At 49.1% G+C, this 20,950-nt stretch overlaps 1 protein-coding gene across 1 annotated transcript in view; it reads left to right on the forward strand.

Moving 5' to 3' along the window:
• Positions 1-20,950, forward strand: part of AGRN (agrin) — a 275,573-nt gene that overhangs the window by 203,670 nt on the left and 50,953 nt on the right. The window contains exons 8-14 of the mRNA XM_056865508.1: positions 383-604; positions 6,707-6,901; positions 8,843-9,043; positions 9,978-9,980; positions 16,272-16,417; positions 17,404-17,509; positions 19,109-19,222. Of these exons, the coding sequence (XP_056721486.1) occupies positions 383-604; positions 6,707-6,901; positions 8,843-9,043; positions 9,978-9,980; positions 16,272-16,417; positions 17,404-17,509; positions 19,109-19,222 (987 nt within the window). The remainder of the gene's footprint in view (positions 1-382; positions 605-6,706; positions 6,902-8,842; positions 9,044-9,977; positions 9,981-16,271; positions 16,418-17,403; positions 17,510-19,108; positions 19,223-20,950) is intronic.

Below are 20,950 nucleotides of genomic sequence, written 5' to 3' on the forward strand. Positions count from 1 at the left end.
GCACCTGCCAAGAAGTTGTTTTTTTAAGTGTGCTGGGCCAGGTGGGTTTGTCCTCAGCAGGTCGAATTGGCTGTTCAGGCTTTTTAAAAGTTGCATCGGCCGCAGCTGCCACCACAGCAGAAGGATCTTCGACGAGTAACTGAATGTAATCTGTGTCTATGCAAGAAAACAGTTTTGAACGGTGTGTTCATCTTAAAAGGCATCCTATTAAACAACTTCTGCCTGAAATGGTGAAGTGTTGCCTTTAGAGTTAGGCATAACCTCACTCCCTGACATTTTGTGGTTGGCTCCACCTCTTTTGTAGCTGTGCCTAATCCCCCCCCCGTGTCAGAATTAAGAGCATCCGCTTTCTCCGCCTGCTCACCCTGCCCTCCCGATGCAGATCTCGGCGCTCCCAGCCCCTGCCTGAGCGTGGAGTGCACGTTCGGGGCCACCTGCGTGGTGAAGAACCAGGAGGCCGTGTGCGAATGCCAGCAGGTGTGCCAAACCGTTTACGATCCCGTCTGCGGCAGCGATAACCTCACGTACGGCAACCCCTGCGAGCTGGAGGCCATGGCTTGCGCCCTCCGAAAGGAAATCCGAGTGAGGCACAAAGGACCCTGTGGTGAGTTATGGGGAGGGGCTGTGGCTCAGGGGTAGAGCATCTGCTTGGCATGCCGGAGGTCCCAGGTTCAATCCCCGGCATCTCCAGTTGAAGGGACTAGGCGAGCAGATGATGTGAAAGACCTCTGCCTGAGACCCTGGAGAGCCGCTGCTGGTCTGGGTAGACTACTGACTTTGATGGACCGAGGGTCTGAGTCAGTAGAAGGCAGCATGTGTTCATGTGTTCACCTGGTGTTCAGTGGTACACCACTTTTGTACATGGAGGCTCCACTTAATTCTCACGCCTCGGTAGGATCGCATCAAAGGTGCACCAAGGCCAATGTTCTGTTTCCAGCAGGAGGCAGTCCCTTGATTTTGAGACAGCTGCCCCCTGCTGCTGTTCCCCAACATCTGTTATTCAAGGGTATACTGCAACTGTACATGGAGGATCTGTGCAGTTGTCAGTTTAGCCTGAAGAGGAGAAGACTGAGAGGGGATATGATAACCATCTTCAAGTGCTTGGAGGGCTGTCACATAGAGGAGGGTGCCGAGTTGTTTTCTGTTGCCCCAGAAGGTCGGACCAGAACCAACGGGTTGAAATTCAATCAAAAGAGTTTCTGTCTAGACATTAGGAAGAATTTTCTAACAGAGCAGTTCCTCAGTGGAACAGGCTTCTTCGGGAGGTGGTGGTAAGTGCTCCTTCCCTGGAGGTTTTTAAACAGAGGCTAGATGGCCATCTGTCAGCAATGCTGATTCTATAGCCTTAAGCAGATGATGAGAGGGAGGGCATCTTGGCCATCTTCTGGTCATGGAGTAGGGGTCACTGGGGGTGCTATGACTATGAGTTTCCTAATCCTGAACTAGCGGGTGCATTTGCATCTTTTGGTAGTGAATTCCGGTTGTTAATTCTGCTTCCTCTGTTGAATGGTACCCTTTTGATAGCTTGGGTACCCGAAGCCAAGCGGTTACAAAAGGTCATCCTGAATTTCATTAAGATGAGTCGGGGAAACCAAATTCCATCTCTCTGCAATGTTTGTTAGGTTTCTGTGCCTCTCTCAAGTCCACCCCCCTCTCTCACACACACACAATTAGTAATCTTTATTTTTTAAATTTAATTAATGCAGCCCCAGTGCCTTTTCCGCTCCCCAGTATGTGACGAGGGATTAACGCCACCTTCTAAAAGTGGTGTGGTTAACCTATTTAGAGCTCAGTAAATAGTTTGCCTGTTAATGGAGTGCAGAACGGTGGTGGGGGGAGACGGTGCCTTGAAATTCCGTTGCCGGAGAGACTCTCTACCTTGGCGTCGTTCTTCGCTTTCATGTTCCTTTGCATTCAGTAAACAAATTGCACAGAAATCCTCCGATAACAGGAAGCGGGGAGGAAAACAAAGCCCCGTTTGCCGTGAGCGGCAGCTACGGCGCGGCTCGCTTTTGGCTGCTAGTCAAAGCGGCTACGGTTGCTTAACAGCCGAGCTGAATTTCAGGTGGATCTTCAGCTCCCTGGGTGATGTTGTTTCCCATTGATGTCCTGGCGGCGGTGCGTGGTTGTGTTCAGTGGCAGCTGGCCATTTGACAAGCGTGCGCTAGCAGTGGGGGAAGGCCGAGAGTTTGGGGGCGGCGGGGCCGATCCGCGAGCATACTTTGCAGCTCTGCCTTGGTATAGCGGGGTGGCAGCTGACTGCACATTGCCAATTTCGAGCTGTAATTAAATTGGCAGGCAACACAGAGAGTTTAGGTTAAGACACCGGGCATAATTCTCGGAGGGCGTTTTCTCACCCGAGCGCCCGTGGAAACGCACGGGAGCCACGCAAGACTGCGGCCACGGAAAAGCGGCGCAACGCCAGGAACGCGGGATTCATTTCAGCTTGGCTCCTTCAGTTTGGTAGTTTCCAATAGCGGAGACGCTGTTTTTCTGAACTGAAGAGATTCTCGTGATCCAAAAAGCTTCTGGAGGGTAGCCATGTTGGTCTGCCGTAGAAGAGCTAGATTCAAGTCCAGTAGCCCCTTAGAGACGGACAGGATTTTGGGGGTATGCGTTTGTAAGAGTCAGAGCTCTCTTTGTCAGATTCCCTTTGTCAAAAGGAGGCTTGGCTCTTGAAAGCTTATATATATTCAAAACAGATAAAAGAAGTATTTTTTCACACAACGCATAGTTAAATTGTGGAACTCCCTGCCCCAGGATGTGGTGATGGCTGCCAGCTTGGAGGGCTTGAAGAGGGGAGTGGACATATTCATGGAGGAGAGGGGTATTCATGGCTGTTAGTTGGAATGGATACTGCTCATGCTGCATGCCTGTTCTCTCTAGTGTCAGAGGAGCATGCCTATTATTTTGGGTGCGGTGCCCGGCGCTGGAACGCCCTGGGATGCTAGCGCGGGCTTTGTCGGCGGTCAGGCCTTCCCACCAGCAATCGGGCTACTAACACCAGCATAAGTTGCTCGGACGCCGGTGCGTGGGGGGTGGGGGCGTACGCCGGCGCAGCGCCTTCCTGGCCTCCTATTCACCCTTAGAGCTCAGGGACCCTTTTATGCAGGGATGTTTCACAAAGGTCACCCCCCGCCGACTGCTTCGGAGCTTCCTTTGGATTGTGCATGCCTTTTCCGCCCACCAGAAGTCGCCTCACTCTCCCTGCGGGTTTTGCCCGTGTTTTCCAGGTGCTGTTTTACCCAGAAAATGTGGGCAAAACGCGCTGGGAGGGCGAGGAGACCTCTGACGGTCGGGAAAAGCAGGCATAATGAAAGCGAAGCCCTGAAGTAGTCGGCGGGGGTGACCGTGGGGAAACAAGTCTGCATGAAAGGCCTAAGACGCCCCTGGACTCGAATCTAGCTCAGGATAGAAACGCAGTAGTTGGGAGGCAGAGTCTACCACTTAACAGAGAAGGAAGTGGGTACCTCTGCAGTGTTTCGATCTAGAAGGGAAACTCCAGTGAGAATCACCCCCGAAGGAGCAGATGGACGGTGTGTGTCCCCCCCTTCCGTCTCAGGGGGCTGAAAGAGCCCCAGTTTGGCAAGTGAGTTATGAAGACAAAGTGTTCTTCCCAACCCTTTCCTCCTCCACGCCACAAACACATCACATTTGCTTGAGGAAAGGAAGAGGAGGCAGCAGGGGCTGTGAAATTTATTGGTGTCATGTTGTAAATACATCCTCTCCCAGGAAGGAGAAGCTATTAAAACCCGAGCGAGGAGCCTGCAGGGTTGTCGGGCCTTCTTAGAGAGACACGAAGCGTTCATCAACCTCGGATGTGGACGTCAGGGGCCTGACGTGGACCGGCCTCCTATGGCTGCGCTCAGCCCCAAGAAGCGCTTCCCGACGTCTGCGTTTGAAGCTGAGCCATAGCGGGCCTCTCGGTGCCAAGCAAAACTGGACCGCGGTGGGAAAGGATTCCTTCTAGCCCAGCTTTCTGATTCCAACAGCCAGGTGGCCCTGAGGACTCAAAAGGAGCCCAAGACAGCAACAGCTTCCCTTTGTCTCTGGCATCTGCTCTTCAGAGCTGCACAGCGGCGTGGCTGAGATTTTTTAATCTGTTTCTGCTTTCCTTTCATCCAGTGGGGATCCATAAAGCGGCTCATGAGAAAAAGGCATTGTAAAATACAAGAGAGGCATTAGGATAATAATAATAATAAGAGTTGGTTTTTATATGCCAACTTTCTCTGCCACTTGAGGGCGAATCAAACCGGCTCACAGTTGCCTTGCCTTCCCCACAACAGACACCCTGTGAGGTAGGTGGGGCTGAGAGAGCCGTGACTAGCCCAGGTGGCTGGCTTCAGGTGTAGGAGTGGGGAAACAAATCCAGTTCAAATCCACCGCTCACGTGGAGGAGTGGGAAATCAAACCCGGTTCTCCAGATCAGAGTCCACCGCTCCAAACCACCGCTCTTGACCACCACACCACGCTGATAACTTCCTCCCCCCCTTGCAAATTAAATAAATAAATGAAAATGGGGGGGAATGAGCCAGCAGACTGGAGAAAAGTGCAATGAGTAGAAAGACAAGTTGCATTACAGTTCCACGAAGGTACTATCAAAAAGAACCACTATGATGTTTGGCTGAAAAGCAGGCAGTAAAGCCCTGACCTGGATGGCTCAGGCTAGGCCCTATCGCCTGAGAAGCTAAGGTATCATGGTCCCAAACTGTTCACGGTACCCGTGAGTACATCATTTCACTGTTGTTTTTGCCACAGGAAACACAATAATGAATGAAAGGGAGCTGAATGCCTCTGTAGTGGACATGCACCAGGGAGCAGCTCCCTGGCACTTTTCAACCACGTGTCCCTGAATATTTGGTACTGAGAATCTCCTTGTACAATCTGATCTGGAGAGCCAGCGTGGTGTAGTGGTTAGAGCGGTGGATAGGAGCGGTTTGATTCCCCACTCCTCCACATGAGTGGTGGATGCTAATCTGGTGAACTGGGTTGGTTTCCCCACTCCTCCACACGAAGCCAGCTGGGTGACCTTGGGCTAGTCACAGCTCTCTCAGAGCTCTCTCAGCCCCACCTACCTCACAGGGTGTCTTTTGTAGGGAGGGAAAAGGAAGGTGATTGTAAGCCAGTTTGATTCTCCCTTAAGTGGTAGAGAAAGTTGGCATATAAAAACCAACTCTTCTTCTTCTAACTGGAAATGCCTTTTGAACCATAGATTTACAGAACTGATCTCCCGACAGAGATGCTCGCGGCACATACTGCTTTATAACTGTGCCCAAGGCGCCCCCTCCTTCCTGACTCCTTTTAGAAGCATCTCAGGGCAAGAGGACGTGGGTGACCGTTCCTTGCCTCTGCTCTTGGCTTTGACAGATTTAATGGCCGGTTGTCACCCTCTTCTGCCTCGGAGTGTCCGACTCTTTCCTTCCTCCGGGTCAGCCGCTCTCACTGCGGGGGCCTTAGCTTCCCTGTGAGCGGAGGAGATTGGAACAGGGTTTTATGGCCGCCCTGACACTTCATTAAGATGAAGGAGAAAATGATCTCGCCTGCCTCTCCCATTACCGTATTCCATCCTCAGCCGAGACGGCAGTCAGGGTCAACAAGAGGCGTTGACAGATGTCAGTGAAGAGGTATCACCTTTTGTGGGGTGCTGCTTTGCCCGCTGCCGGTTTCATTTTCAAACATGAAAGAACTGGTCTTGGCATGACTGGGGATTAGAGTTACCATCCTCCGCTTGTCCTAGGTAAAGCTGGACATGAGCTTTCATGAATGTTTTGGGCACTGGAGATCCACATCTTCCTCCAATGCAGCCACCTTCTCACACAGTTGTAGCTTCCCCTCATAAGAACATAAGAAAGGCCATGTTGGATCAGACCAAGGTCTATCAAGTCCAGCAGTCTGTCCACATTGTGGCCAACCAGGTGCCTCTAGGAAGCCCACAAACAAGATGACTGCAGCAGCATTGTCCTGCCTGTGTTCCCCAGCTCCTAATATATTCGGCATGCTCCTCTGATCCTGGAGAGAATAGGTATGCATCATGGCTAGCATCCATTTTTACTAGTAGCCATGAATACCCCTCTCCTCCATGAATATGTCCACTCCCCTCTTCAAGCCTTCCAAGTTGGCAGCCATCACCACATCCTGGGGCAGGGAGTTCCACAGTTTAACTATGCGTGGTGGGAAGAAATACTTCCCTCCCGACTTTGTGGCTCTGCTGAAGGAAAAGGAGTGATAACGGTGAATCTAAAAGGAGCGTCGCGTGCTGGCGTAATGATGTGAGGTCACTTCCTGTCCAAGATGTCCTACCTCCTGTTCTGCTGGCATGGCTGCCAGACTCCCTGACCCTTGCACGGTCATCCAGTCCCCCACAGAAAGACATGATTTGTCCTCACCATACCACCAACAATGGCACCCAAACGTGGGTGTTCCTTTTTTGCAGTTGTTCATTCCAGTGGCATGGTTGCGGTGGCCAGCCTCCAGGTGGTGGTTGGAGATCTCCCACTATTACAACTGATCCCCAGGCGGCAGAGATCAGTTCCCCTTTGGCCATTGGACTCTGTGGCATTGAAGTCCCTCCCCTCTCCAAACCCGGCTCTCTGCATGCTCCACCCCTAAAATCTCCAGGTATTTCCCAACCTGGAGCAGGCAACCCTACCCATGGGACAAATGAGGCCGCTGCACACTTCTCTCACATGAGCTTTCTTTCTTTTAGACCGCTGCGGGAAGTGTCAGTTCGGCGCCATCTGCGAGGCGGAGACGGGGAGGTGCGTCTGCCCCACCGAATGCGTTCCCTCCTCCCAGACGGTGTGCGGTACGGACGGGAACACCTACGGCAGCGAGTGCGAGCTGCACGTGCGGGCCTGCACCCAACAGACCAACATCGAGGTGGCGGCGCAAGGAGACTGTCGTGAGTAATTCCCCTCGATGTGGTCTGTTTCTGTCCGGACTGTACCATTTCAGAGAGCAGATGGGGGAGCACATGCCATTGTGTGCTAGGGTTGCGTCTCGGTTTTATTCGCGGGTTTCCGACTGACCGGGAAGCCCGTGGATTTCTTCAGAGAATGTGGAGCTCTTTGCAGATGACGTGATCACCCTCAAGAATATTGCATGGAGAGATCTAATCCATTTATTTTAAGGATATTTTTGGGATAAAAATCTGTTACTATATTAAACTAACAATAAACATGTAATAATTGTAATGAACTAGATAATTAAGAATTAATCTGTAACTAAGTTAGAAGTATTTTTTTGGATTAGAATTACTATACAAGTAGATAAATTTATAATGAGATGGAGGAAGATGAGGGGGAAGTCTTTTAAAATTTTTTTATTATTAATAGATGAAAAGGCTTTTCGACAACGTTGTTAAATTCTTTATTAGTATTATCTGTGAAATGAATATGTTGCTGAAAAGTTACCCAACACTAAAAAACTGTGAAAAGAATATTGCATGGAGAGGTGTATAAATATTTTAAATAGATAAATACCTCCAGGGGGTAAGCTTGTCCAGGCAAGAGTAACTGGGTCGGCCGTATTCCCCTGTCAAACGGAAAAGAGATTTAAAACGTATACCGTGCAGAGGTGTGTCGCAGAACGTGCGGTGAAATGATCGCCCCAATTCACCTGCAGTAACCCCCAGTGCTAATTTGTCTCTTAATTTAAATACCTTATCCTTTCTTTGGGCTCAGGGGCAGCCAACGGGCGGCGGCGTTTTGATCTTTCCCAGCCGCTGCTCCTCTCTGTCAAGTTCAAGAGATGCATTTCTCTTTTTCTTGCCTGTCGGGCACTCTCTCGTTTTTTCTGATGCTAGTGAAATAGCCATGCCCCCCCCCCCACCCCAGTCACGGGGTGGCAGGGGAGAGAGAGAATCATACACTGCGGCTTCAAAGGGGTTCTTGCCCCGCTGGGAAACAAGAATGTCACCCTAGAGATGTGTCGGCCTCTGTCGTAACCTCTTGTTTCATTATTAGAGCAGCATTTGCGCAGTAGGAAGGGTTAGGGCTTGTTCCTGAATTGCTTTTTAGGCAGCCAGTGCGGTGTCACGGTTAAGCGCGGTGGTTAGGAGCCATGGACTCTAATCTGGAGAACCGGGTTTGATTCCCCAACTCCTCCACATGAGTGGCGGAGGCTGATCTGGTGAACTGGATTTGTTTCCCCACTCCTACACATCAGGTCAGTTGGGTGACCTTGGGCCAGTCACAGTTCTCTCTGAGCTCTCTCAGCCCCACCTATCTCACCAGGTGTCTGTTGTAGGGAGGGGAAGGTGATTGTAACCCAGTCGGATTCTTCCTTAAGAGGTAGAAGAAGAAGAGTTGGTTTTATATGCCAACTTTCTTGACCACTTAAGGCAGAATCAAACCAGCTCACAATCATCTCCCCTTCCCACAACAGACACCCTGTGAGGTAGGTGGGGCTGAGAGAGCTCTGTCAGAGCTGTGACTAGCCCAAGGTCACCCAGCTGGCTTCATGCGTAGGAGTGGGGAAACAAATCCAGTTCACCAGATTAGCGTCCGTGGCTCAAGGGGAGGAGTGGGGAATCGAACCCAGTTCTCCAGATCAGAGTCCACCGCTCCAAACCACCATTCTTAACCACTACACCACACTGGTGTAGTAGAGAAAGACGCCCCTTCAGTTAAGTGAATGGGATTGTGTGGACGCCTCCCACCCAACCTGCAGTGTTTTCCCTGCTGGAGAGTGATGCCGTTGCTGCAGCAGGATCTGACCCCCTCTTTCCTTCTGTTTCTTTTTTAAGAGTAAAGGCCCTTGGGTCAGGTTTTGTCCTATCAGGCAGGTCATTCCTCTTTATCTGACTGCCGTTTCCTTCCCCTGTCTCTCGCCCCACCTCTAGAGACCTGCGGGACCACGGTGTGCTCTTTCGGGGCCAAATGCATGGCCGGGCAGTGCGTCTGCCCACGCTGTAAGAAACGGCCCCTGGCCCGAGTGTGCGGGAGCGACGGCAACACGTACGAAAATGCCTGCGAGCTGCATGTAGCATCCTGCCAGCAGAAGAAAGACATCGAGATCTCGAGCACGGGGCCCTGTGATGATGGTAAGGTCTCTCCCCCCACCCCACCCTCGGATGCTAGGGGACTCAGTTGGGCTAACCAATATTTTCTTGCTAAAAGGCAGAGCCTCAGAGAGTGAAATCTGTTGAATTAGATCGCAGTACATTCTCTCCATATTGTCATCCTTTCCTGGGAGATCGGAAGAAGCTAAGGTTTCCCTTCTCCTAGCAGACTCCTCTCGGGAGATAACCATTCAAGTAGCCAAATTTTGCCTCCGGTCTAGTGGGATTCGTAAACGGCTAACTGAAAACCTTTCCCCATAGAAGATCTTTCCTTCTCTTCTTCAAATCATCCCTCCCAGAATCATCAACTTTTATTGTTTTATTTTATTATTTTAACCTTTATACTCAGAGCTAATATTGTATCGAAATAAAACTTGATTGATCAGTCTGTCGAATTTAGGGCCAAAGTAAAATTTTGCCAAGTTCGTTGGCTTCTCAGATTTTGGGCTCAGATGTTCGAATACGGCATCCCGGTTTCGGGAGATTTGCCCTTGGAATTCAAAGCGTGCCTCGTTGACTTGGCTGGATGAATGAAGTTAATATAACATTTACAGGGCCCCTTGCCAAGTCAGCAATCTGATCCTCTCTCTGTTACTGTCAGATACAATCAAATATTGATTGCTACACGGCTGGTAGTGTCTCAACGTTGTCTGTCACATGTCGTGCGCTGTCAGATATCAATTTCTGCTGCCGAATCTTTCAAATGCTGCTGATTCTGGAGATTGAGGCTTTGGCGAGAATCTTACCCCTATCGTCAACTTTTTTTTTTCAGATAAGGAAAATTGGGAGGGACAAATTCATTTCTGCTCTGGCTTTGTCGTGCTAATGCTGTGGCTCAGTTGGTAGAGCATCTGCTTGGCATGCTGAAGGTCCCAGGTTCAGTCCCTGGCATCTCCAGTTCAAGGGACCAGGCAAGCAGGTGATGTGGAAGACCCCTGCCTGAGACCCTGGAGAGCCATAGGGAGGGGCCGTGGCTCAGTGGTAGAGCATCTGCTTGGCATGCAGAAGGTCCCAGGTTCAATCCCCGGCATCTCCAGTTAAAGGGATTAGGCAAGCAGGTGATGTGAATAGACCTCAGCTGGAGACCCTGGAGAGCCATAGGGAGGGGCTGTGGCTCAGTGGTAGAGCATCTGCTTGGCATGCTGAAGGTCCCAGGTTCAATCCCCGGCATCTCCAGTTAAAGGGATTAGGCAAGCAGGTGATGTGAATAGACCTCAGCCGGAGACCCTGGAGAGCCATAGGGAGGGGCTGTGGCTCAGTGGTAGAGCATCTGCTTGGCATGCTGAAGGTCCCAGGTTCAATCCCTGGCATCTCCAGTTAAAGGGATTAGGCAAGCAGGTGATGTGAATAGACAGCCTGAGACCCTGGAGAGCCATAGGGAGGGGCCGTGGCTCAGTGGTAGAGCATCTGCTTGGCATGCAGAAGGTCCCAGGTTCAGTCCCCGGCATCTCCAGTTAAAAGGACTAGGCAAGCAGGTGATGTGAATGGACCTCAGCCGGAGACCCTGGAGAGCCGTAGGGAGGGGCTGTGGCTCAGTGGTAGAGCATCTGCTCGGCATGCAGAAGGTCCCAGGTTCAATCCCCGGCATCTCCAGTTAAAGGGACAGGGCAAGTAGGTGATGTGAAAGACCTCAGCCTGAGACCCTGGAGAGTTGCTTCCAGTCTGAGGCGACAATACTGACTTTGGTGAATGAATGGTCTGAAGCAATTCGTGAATTCTTGTGCATTAAAAAGCAGGTTCTTATGCGTCTGGGCCCACTAAAGGCCATGTGTATCCCCACGTTTGCTTCCATGATGTTCCTTTGCTTAGGTGGCGGTGAACTTTCTCCGGGTGGGGAGCCGGGTAGGTTTTCCTCAGCGTCTGTTGAGCCTTCCCGCCTGCCTCGCAGGCTCTGTCGTGCGCCACCCTCCCCCGCCTCTCCCTCCGTTCCCACCACAACCCTCCTGCGCATTGTCTTTTTATCTCCCGATAATGAAAGGTGACGCGCATAATAGGCCTTGGCAAAGAGGTTTATCAGTGCTTTAATTTCACACTTCAAAGATCGGAGGGAGGTGGAAGGAGAAAAAAAGCAGGTGCCATTTCTCCTCTCTTTCTATCTCCCCACCGTGGGAGGAAGGATGGGGGGGGCAGGAAGAAAGGAGGTCAGGCTGATCCCGAATTAGAATGGCAGCTGACTGGGCCCGAGAGCCGACAGCTCCTTGTTTTTTTTATTCCACTTCCTCATTTATTAACAGTGTTTAGGGCACTGCTCTCGAGGCGGTTTCCACACAAAAGTCAGAAAGGGCATGCAATAACCTGCTCCAAATAAAAGGCCCACACTGAAACCATTAAATCCTGCAGTGAGTAAGCTCTTAAAAACCATCTTTTTAAAAAGCCCTTTGCAGAGCAACTCCAAAAGCAAATCATCGGGGAGCCGGAAAATAATCTAAAAAAAGGAACAGTCTGAGAGGGGAGGCAAAAATAATCCAATTAGTAGGGTTGCCAACATCCAGGTGGTAGCAAAAAAGATAAACACCTAGGCTGCAAAAAGTGGGTAATAAACCAAAGTACAGCACGAGGCTCAAAAATATTAGAAATAGAAATAATGACAATACTTATTTCAGTGTGATAATCACTTCAATATATTGTGCATGTAAACTTCATAAATGTATTAAATGTTCTTAGCATGACATTTCCAAGTAACAACAATTCAATGAATTTCATAAATACAATAAATATTCCTATATATAATTATTGGCAGTACAAATTACCAGCATCTGTTGTTAATTGTGTGCAAAAATGCTCTAATATATAACCACAGACTGTACAAAGTAAGCCAGGCCGCTCTGGTCTTTCTTCTCTATGACTGTGGGGAGAGGCTGTGGCTCAGGGGTAGAGCATCTGTTCGGCAAGCAGAAGGTCGCAGGTTCAATCCCCGGCATCTCCAGTTAAAGGGACTAGGCAGGTAGGTGATGTGAAAGACCTCTGCCCGAGACCCTGGAGAGCCGTTGCCGGTCTGAGTAGACAATACTGACTTTGATGGACCGAGGGTCTGATTCAGTATAAGGCAGCTTCATGTGCGTTCATATGTGACCTCATCAAAGCCCTCCAAGTAGCATTCAGGCATTTTTTGGTCACCCTTGTTCTTCTCTTGGCACAGAATTGATGCTCCCTGCTGGTTTTTCAGCCACTGACCTGGTGGGACTGGGGCCAGACTCTGCCCTGTCATGGAAACAGTGATAACGGATCGGGCTTACAATTTCAGACAGCCAAAAGTACTAAGAAGTGGATTTCATAAGGCATAAAGGGGAAAAAAGTACCCTGCCAATATTCTCAGGAGTCTTGGAGAGCCCCCCACGTTTTCTATCATGCTGCTAAATTCCTGCTGCAAACGGCGGTTGAAGCCTTGTGCGTTTTTCAGCAAGAAAACACAGAAAATAGTATGTGCAGTGGTGGAGGGAAATTGAGTCCATAAACTTTGCCTCAACACCCTGCTGTTCTGGAGATAAATCCTCGCCGTGTGCCCTCGCCCACAGTTGTGGTTATGCTCGAGAAAAGGCCTCGCTCTCTGGGCCTCTGGTCCATGTTCCATAGCGGCCTCCTGTATTGCGCGTGCGGTTTAGCCGGGATGAAATAGCGCCGGTCGGACGACGGCTGGGGAAGCAAACAGACGGCAGAACACGTCGTTTAATCAAACAGTTATCCCTGGAGGGGATTTTCAGGTAGCTGTCCTTTCCGGAGAAGGAGTTGAATAATTCTCTGTGCTAGTGCCAACTTTCCACCTTTGATCATTCAATAAAGGGGGGGGGGAGATATTTCTTTTGCACATCCTTTGAAATATTTTTAAATAAATAAATACACGGGGGAGAAAAAAACCAAAAGGCGGCCTCCAGTCTGATTCTTAAATCTTGGTGCATGCCACAGATAAGAAGTTAGGCATAGTGGAAGGTGGTTGAAACGTAGTCATATGCCAGAGGCGGCATTCTGTGTGCTCGTGAACAGATGGCGCTGGTGTGGAATTTTCTAGATTCGAGTCCAATAGCACCTTACAGACTAACAAGATTTTTGGCATATAAACTTTCGAGAGACAAAGCTCCCGTCGTCAGTGTGGAATTTGGTATTGTTACAGTGCTGCGTGTAGTTGGTGTAAGAGAAAAGAAACCCTGACAATTCTGTTCCCAGGACATCCCAGTTTAGTTCCCCAGAAAGCTGCATTTCATAACTGGTATGTGAGGAGCCCCGTGGCGCAGAGTGGTAAGCTGCAGTACTGCAAGTCCAAGCTCTGCTCACGACCTGAGTTCGAGCCCAACGCAAGTTATTTCAGGTAGCCGGCTCAAGGTTGACTCAGCTTTCCATCCTTCCGAGGTTGGTGAAATGAGTACCCAGCTTGCTGGGGGTAAAGGGAAGATGACTGGGGAAGGCACTGGCAAACCACCCCGCAAACAAAGTCTGCCTTGGAAACGTCAGGATGTGACGTCACCCCATGGGTCAGGAATGACCCGGTGCTTGCACAGGGGACCTTTACCTTTACAAATAAATTGTATTTGCAGCTAGTATGCCAGATAAAACAGGTAAAACAGAAACTGACCATACAGAGGTAGATGTTTACAACCAAGGCCAACAAAAATAGGAATCGCCCAATTTTACATTTCCACATATTAAGGAAGTGCATTAAGGCAACGTAGCTCCATTGCTTCAGCACAGTATTTTGCGACCTGGGTGGTTGATTGGTGAGTTATCTCCCAGCAGAAACCTTCTGGTCCATTCGCCCTCATCACCAGAGCCTGTTTCCCTAATCAAAGGGTCAATGATATCGAATCGGGCTGACTTGTAGAGGGGACATATAAAAAATACATGCCAATGGTTTCCAGCTCCCCTGCGTTACACGGGCAAAGTCTCTCCACCCACATAACCAGAATAAATTAGGTGGGGGGAAAACCAACAAGCATATTTTTCATTTTTTTTAAATTGCCTTTTAAAAACTCTTTTGCATGATTTTTCACTTTTTATTGAACCCTGCCTTATTCAAGACAGCATGTATTTGCAATATTAGAAACACCCCCAGCATGTTTAATAATGTTTAATAGCAGCTTTAATGGTCCAAGATGAATCCGCAGATTCATCAAACAAACTGATCAGGAAATGCCTCGAGAAAGAAATATGTTTGCAGTCCAACAGCGATGAAGCCACGAGCTTCCTCAGGAAGGGCATTCTTGTCCCGCCTTTCCGTCTTGTTACGTTTTTATCCTCTCCAGGAGCTTCTTGGCCACGTGTGTGTGGCTCTTCCCTGCTCCCTTTTAGCCTCACAAATTAGGTTGCAAAGGAAAATGCCTGGCCTGAAGCTGACCTTTGAGTGTCGTACCCGAGTGCAAATTGGAACCCAGTTCACCGCACCCCTAGTGTAAGACTCTAACCTCTACACCACACATGAGTACATACATAGGACGGGAGATCTAAAACTGGAAGCATTGCATAATGTAAACCAGCGACCAAAGCAAGCATAGCAAAACCTTCCCTGACAAAACAGTGCAAAGATCAAGCGGAACAGCAGTAGCAGCAAAACGTCTCATTTTCTCGTTCACAGATGCCCTCTGAAATAATAAAAGGTCAACTTGATTACTTTGGAGGGCAAGGACGGGGGAGAGGGGGAGGAAAGTGGACTTCCTATGTGGAAGAAATCCATTGTCTGGCCTTGATAGCCGAGAAAGTTCTCCCTCTCCAACCAGGACATATAATTTTTTAGTTTATTTTTGAGTCTTTTAACACCCTCTACAGAGGACAAAGTCCTGACCTGGTTGGCTCACACTAGCCCAATATCATCAGATCTTGGAAGCTAACCAGGGTCAGCCCTGGTTAGTATTTGGATGGGAGACCAGCAAAGAAGTCGAGGGTTGCTACGCAGAGGCAGGCAATGGCAAACCACCTCCGTTAGTCTCTGCCCCGACGTGGATGTCCCAGGCTAGCCCAATCTCACCAGATCTCACAAGCTAAGCAGGGTCAGCCCTGGTTAGCACTTGGATGGGAGACCACCAAGGAAGTCCAGGGTTGCTACACAGAGGCAGCCAGTGGTAAACCACTTCTAAACCTCTCCCCATAAGTTGGCTGTGTCTTGACAGCCCTTTCCACCACCACACAGGACAAAAGAAGAAGAGTTGGTTTTTATGTGCCGACTTTCTCTACCACTTAAGGGAGACTCAAACCGGCTTACAATCACCTTCCCTTCCTCTCTCCACAACAGACACCTTGTGAGGTAGGTGGGGCTGAGAGAGCTGTGTGACTAGCCCAAGGTCACCCAGCTGGCTTCATGCGTAGGAGTGGGGAAACCAACCCAGTTCACCAGATTAGCATCTGCTGCTCATGTGGAGGTGGGGAATCAAACCGGCCAGCCACGTCGGGGCAGAGACTCACAGAGGTGGTTTGCCATTGCCTGCCTCTGCGTAGCAACCCTCGACTTCTTTGCAGGTCTTCCATCCAAATACTAACCAGGGTTCTCCAGAGTCCACCGGTCAAAACCACTGCTGTTAACCGCTACACCACGCTGGCTCTTAAAAGCCTTTTAAGATTATAATTATGAACAACAGTAGAGGCTAGAAACTTGATCGAAGTCTTACCGGTAATTGAGTCCCAAGACTTTTAGAATGCTGAATCCCAATATCAAATTTTGTTGTTTATTTGTTACGGCCAATGGCCAGCATAAAATTACAAAACAGTACAGGTATATATATACACACACCGATAACTGAAGTGATAGAAAGTTGAGTAAAATATCCTAAAATGGACAAGTTAAAATACATTCGTCAGTATATTAAAATACAAAAGAAAAAAGAGATAAAAATACATTACACCATGCGTCACCCATCACTCATCATCTGGTGCATCACAAAAAGTATAACCCTTTTTATTTTGAGCAATCCTTTTAGTAATGGCCTTCTAACAAAATTTAGCTACATCGTAAGATATAGCGGGATTTTTATCCTCGAGCAGAAATTGAATGATTGAACTCTCATTGGTTATAGATTGATGTAAAAGGCCAAATTGTTGTAACCAGCGGTCAATTATTGTTCTTCTAAATTCCAGGTAAAATTCACAGTGTAATAAAATGTGTGCCAGGGATCAAATGTTAACATGTTTGGCCCGATCACTGAAAGGAGGAATCCAATGGAATCTGAAACCCAATGGAGGTTTTGTTCAGAGACACTTCTTTTCACACAAGATCTCTCATCCCACCTAGAATGCGGCTCGGGAGGATCCGGCTCTGGGGATTCCAATGAGTGTGACCGAGACAACTGCCGGCGTTACGGCGGCTCGTGGGATGAGGATGTGGAAGATGACCGCTGCGTGTGTGACTTCACCTGTGCGGCTGTGCCAAGAAGTCTGGTAGGTGCCAAAACACCCTTATTGTTATACCTAGTCAATCAGTAGGGGCGCTAGCTCCAGGTTGAGAAACTCCTGGAGATTTGGAGGTGGGGTGGAGTCTGGGGAGGGTGGAGTTTGGAGCAGGAAGGAGCTCAGCAGGGTATAATGCCAAAGAATCCACCCTCGATCCAGCCATTTTATCCAGGAGTGAAATGAGCAAGAGCAATTCAGATCTGAGTAAGAACATAAGAACATAAGAAAAGCCATGCTGGATCAGACCAAGGTCCATCAAGTCCAGCAGTCTATTCACACAGTAGATTCACTGCGGAAGCACTGGCCATCTTGCTTCTTGAAATACTACAATGGGCCACCTGCTGGCAGTCTACTCATGAGTAAACACCTCTCCTGCTGTCTCCAGCTGGGTAGGGTGGGAGTGGATTTTGAAGGGGCAACAGTTTTATCCAGACATCCCAGCAAACTGTGGTTTTATAAAATGTGGTTTGAGCAGCAGCATTGTCTGAATGCAGATTATCTAGCAAACCAGGGTTTGTAGGTTCACACACACATGCACACACGCACAAAACAGGATTTCAAACTAGGATTTGTTGTTAGTTTGTCAACTGCTGTTTAACTAAGCAGAGTTTGTTGCGCAAATCACGGTTTATCGTGATGTCGGAATGCAGCCAACGTTTCCCTGTGGTGTCTGCCGGGTATCGCGAGGAACTTTCGTGGGAAAGCGAGCACAAGTTGAACTACTGGCCTACAGGCAACTAAACCCAGCAGTAGTGCCCTAGTCGGGGACTACCTAAAATAGTGTGGACTACACTAGCTGTTGTCAAAACGTATCCCAGGATAAGGAGCCGGTGCGGATATAGCCAAAGAACAAGGGGCTGCTATTTCCCAGGGCCTGATTTTAGAGTTTCTAGGTCTCCATTGGTGGGTGTAGGTTCACCTAGAACACAAACCAGACCTGGTGGATGACCTCCTGTTTCTTTTTTCCTGTGCAGGTGTGTGGCTCCGATGGAGCAACCTACGCTAATGAGTGTGAGCTCAAAAAGACGCGCTGTGAGAAACGGCAGGATATCTACGTCATCGGCCAGGGAGCCTGCCGAGGTAACTCTTGAACCCAAGGCCCTCTTCTTTCCCCATCCTTTTGATCACCTCCGGTCAGTCCAGAATATGTGGATCTCTTAGCCATTTGGCTACACGAACTCTTGATGGCCAGGGGTGGGGGGCTTAGGAACAGAGAGTATGCTTTGTAATAAATAATAAATAAATTTTGCTTGCGGCTAGTATGCCAGATAAAACAGGTAAAACGGAAACTGACCGTACAGAGTAGGTGTTTACAACCAAGGCCAGCAAAATTAGGAATCACCCAATTTTCTGTTTTCACAGATTAAGGAAGTACATTAAGGTGACGTAGCTTCATTGCTACTGCACATGGGTGGCGATTGGTGAGCTCTCTCACAGCAGAAGCCTTTTGGTTCATTCACCCTCATCATCAAAGCCCATTTCCCTAATCCAAGGGTCAATAATATTGCAGCGGGCTGTCTTATAGAGGGGACATCTACAAAATACGTGCTCAATGGTTTCCAGCTCCCCAGTGTTACACTGGCAAAGTCCACCCTGGGATCTTCTTAAATCTCCCTTCTAATATGGCAGATGGTAGGGCTGCACATCTGGCCAGTGTATGTGTGTGTGTGTGTGTGTGTGTGTAAGTGCCGTCAAATCGCTTCCGACTCATGGCGACCCTATGAATGAAAGTACTCCAAAATGTCCTATCTTTGCCAGCTTTGCTCAGATCTTGCAAATTGAGGGCTGTGGCTTCCTTTATTGAGTCCATCCATCTCTTGTTGGGTCTTCCTCTTTTCCTGCTGCCCTTAACTTTTCCTAGCATGACTGTCTTTTCCAGTGACTCTTGTCTTCTCATGATGTGACCAAAATACGATAGCCTCAGTTTAGTCATTTTAGCTTCTAGGGTCAGTTCAGGCTTGATTTGATCTAGAACCCACAGATTTGTTTTTTTGGCAGTCTACGGTAACACTCTCCAACACCACGTTTCAAAGGAATCTATTTTCTTCCTATCAGCTTTCTTCAATGTCCAGCTTTCACACCCATACATAGTAATAGGGAATACGATGGCATGAATTAACCTAATCTTGGTGGCCAGCGACACATCCTTACACTTCAGAATCTTTTCTAGCTCCTTCACGGCTGCCCTTCCCAGTCTCAATCCCCTTCTGATTTATTTATTGTATTTATTTATTTTTGTATTTCTAGCCCGCCCTCCCCTGGCCAGGCCGGGCTCAGTCTCCCTTGGCTGCAGTCTCCCTTTTGGTTGATGGTGGAGCCAAGGAATAGAAAGTCTTGAACAATTTCATTTTCCTCATTGTATAGGCCCTCCTATGTGTGTATAGGCCCTCCTATGTGTGTTTCTTTCTAGGGAGTGTAAATATGCAGCTGGTGCTAGAATACACCTGGAATGTTGAGGTGCTAGACATAGTGCTTTGTATAAGAAATCTCCGGATTCAGTTCTTGGCTCCTCCAGTTAAAAGGATCCCAGGAACCTCCTTTTCTGAGATCCTGGACAGAACAGATTGACCAGGGGTATGATTCTGTACAGCACAGCTGCAAAGCTGTTTTCTGCCGCGCACGCTTCAAATGTACCCTCGACCCTTGTGTGTGAGTCTGTGTCTTTTAATTTTCCCACAGGAGTGCCGAGCCTTTCCCCCCCACTTCAGGTGCTCCACTGCAGCCAAACCGTGTACGGATGCTGCCCGGATAACGTGACTTTGGCCCTCGGGGTCGGCTCCGCCGGGTGCCCAAGTGAGTTTTGTTTGGGCTTCCCTTTCTCTTGGTGCTGCAGGATTTCCAAGCTTTGGTTTAGCAGGGCCTCCCCGTATCAAGAAAAAAAGGAGAGGGGTGGAGGAGTCTGAAATGAGCCTGAGACCATGGAGAGCTGCTGCCGGTCTTAGTAGACAAGATTGAAGGGACTGTGGTCTCAGTGGTAGAGCACCTGCTTGGCAGGCAGAAGGTCCCAGGTTCAATCCCCGGCATCTCCAGCTAAAGGGACTAGGCAAGTAGGTGACAAGAAAGACCTCAGCCTGAGACCCTGGAAAGCCACTGTCGGTCTGACTTTGATGGACCAAGGATCTGATTTGGTATAAGTCAGCTTCATGTGTTCATGTGACATGATCCGGTTTTGTTTTGTTTTTAGTTGCCAGGTTTGTTGGCAGAGCAGCTGGAAAGCTACCAGAATGCCAGTCCTTGTTTAAAAAAAAAACATAGAATCATAGAGTTGGAAGGGTCACCAGGGTCATCTAGTCCAACCCCCTGCACAATGCAGGAAATTCACAACCACTTCCCTCCCACACCCCCAGTAACCCCCTACTCCATGCCCAGAAGATGGCCAAGATGCCCTCCCTCTCATGAACTGCCTAAGGTCATAGAATCAGCATTGCTGACAGATGGCCATCTAGCCTCTGCTTAAAAACCTCCCGGGAAGGAGAGCTCACCACCTCCTGAGGAAGCCTGTTCCACCAAGGAACTGCTCTAACTGTTAGAAAATTCTTCCCAATGTCTAGACAGAAACTCTTTTGATTTAATTTCAACCCGTTGGTTCTGGTCCGACCTTATGGGGCAACAGAAAACAACTCGGCACCCTCCTCAGTATGACAGCCCTTCAAGTACTTGAAGATGGTTATCATATCCCTTCTCAGTCTTCTCTTCAGGCTAAACATAAAATCAAGCTCAGATTTGGGGCAAGCCTACACAGGATGAACTGAGCACAATTGCTTTTTAGTTCACGATGAAGACAGCAGCATGTTGAAGGAATTTCCACCTCCCACCCCAAATTTGTCCAACACAAATCTCAATCACTGGGCGTCTCCTTCTTTGCAGCAGCAGCCGGCTGCTCGGGTGGAGGCTCTATTAATATTTTATTAAAGGATTAGACAAAAGTCGGCTCTTTAGCCTAACGAGACGGAGGAAACATTAGCGACCCTCTCGGCAGCTGAGGCCAGCAGCCGGCTGGTTGGCAAGGGATGCCGGTGGGCCGGGTTGTCACACGCGAGTGTGCCCGGGTAATGCAGCCCCTGATGGGGGGATGTAGAGCCATTCCATGCGCCGTATAATTTAATAATAGGAAGCATTCCGAATGCAGCTTTAATCACTTGGGAGGTTCTGGGTTGCAGAGCTGCTGAGGTCACCGGCTGGTGGAGAGGACAGCTGGCGTATGGCACTGTGGTGTCTTAAGAGCCAGTGTGGCCGCCCGGCTATGAGTCTGATCTATCCTAGCTAGGAACCAGTAAGCTGTAACTCCCAAGAAACTAGGCAGTAGGATCAGTACCTACCTAATAAGAGACTGGCGCAGAGTGGTACGCTGCAGTACTGCAGTCCAAGCTCTGCTCATGACCTGAGTTCGATCCCAACAGAAGTTGGTTTCAGGTAGCCGGCTCAAGGTTGACTCAGCCTTCCATCCTTCTGAGGTCGGTAAAATGAGTACCCAGCTTGCTGGGGGTAAAGGGAAGATGACTGGGGAAGGCAATGGCAAAC

This window comes from Euleptes europaea, chromosome 19 (assembly GCF_029931775.1).
Source record: "Euleptes europaea isolate rEulEur1 chromosome 19, rEulEur1.hap1, whole genome shotgun sequence".
Lineage (NCBI taxonomy): Eukaryota > Metazoa > Chordata > Lepidosauria > Squamata > Sphaerodactylidae > Euleptes > Euleptes europaea.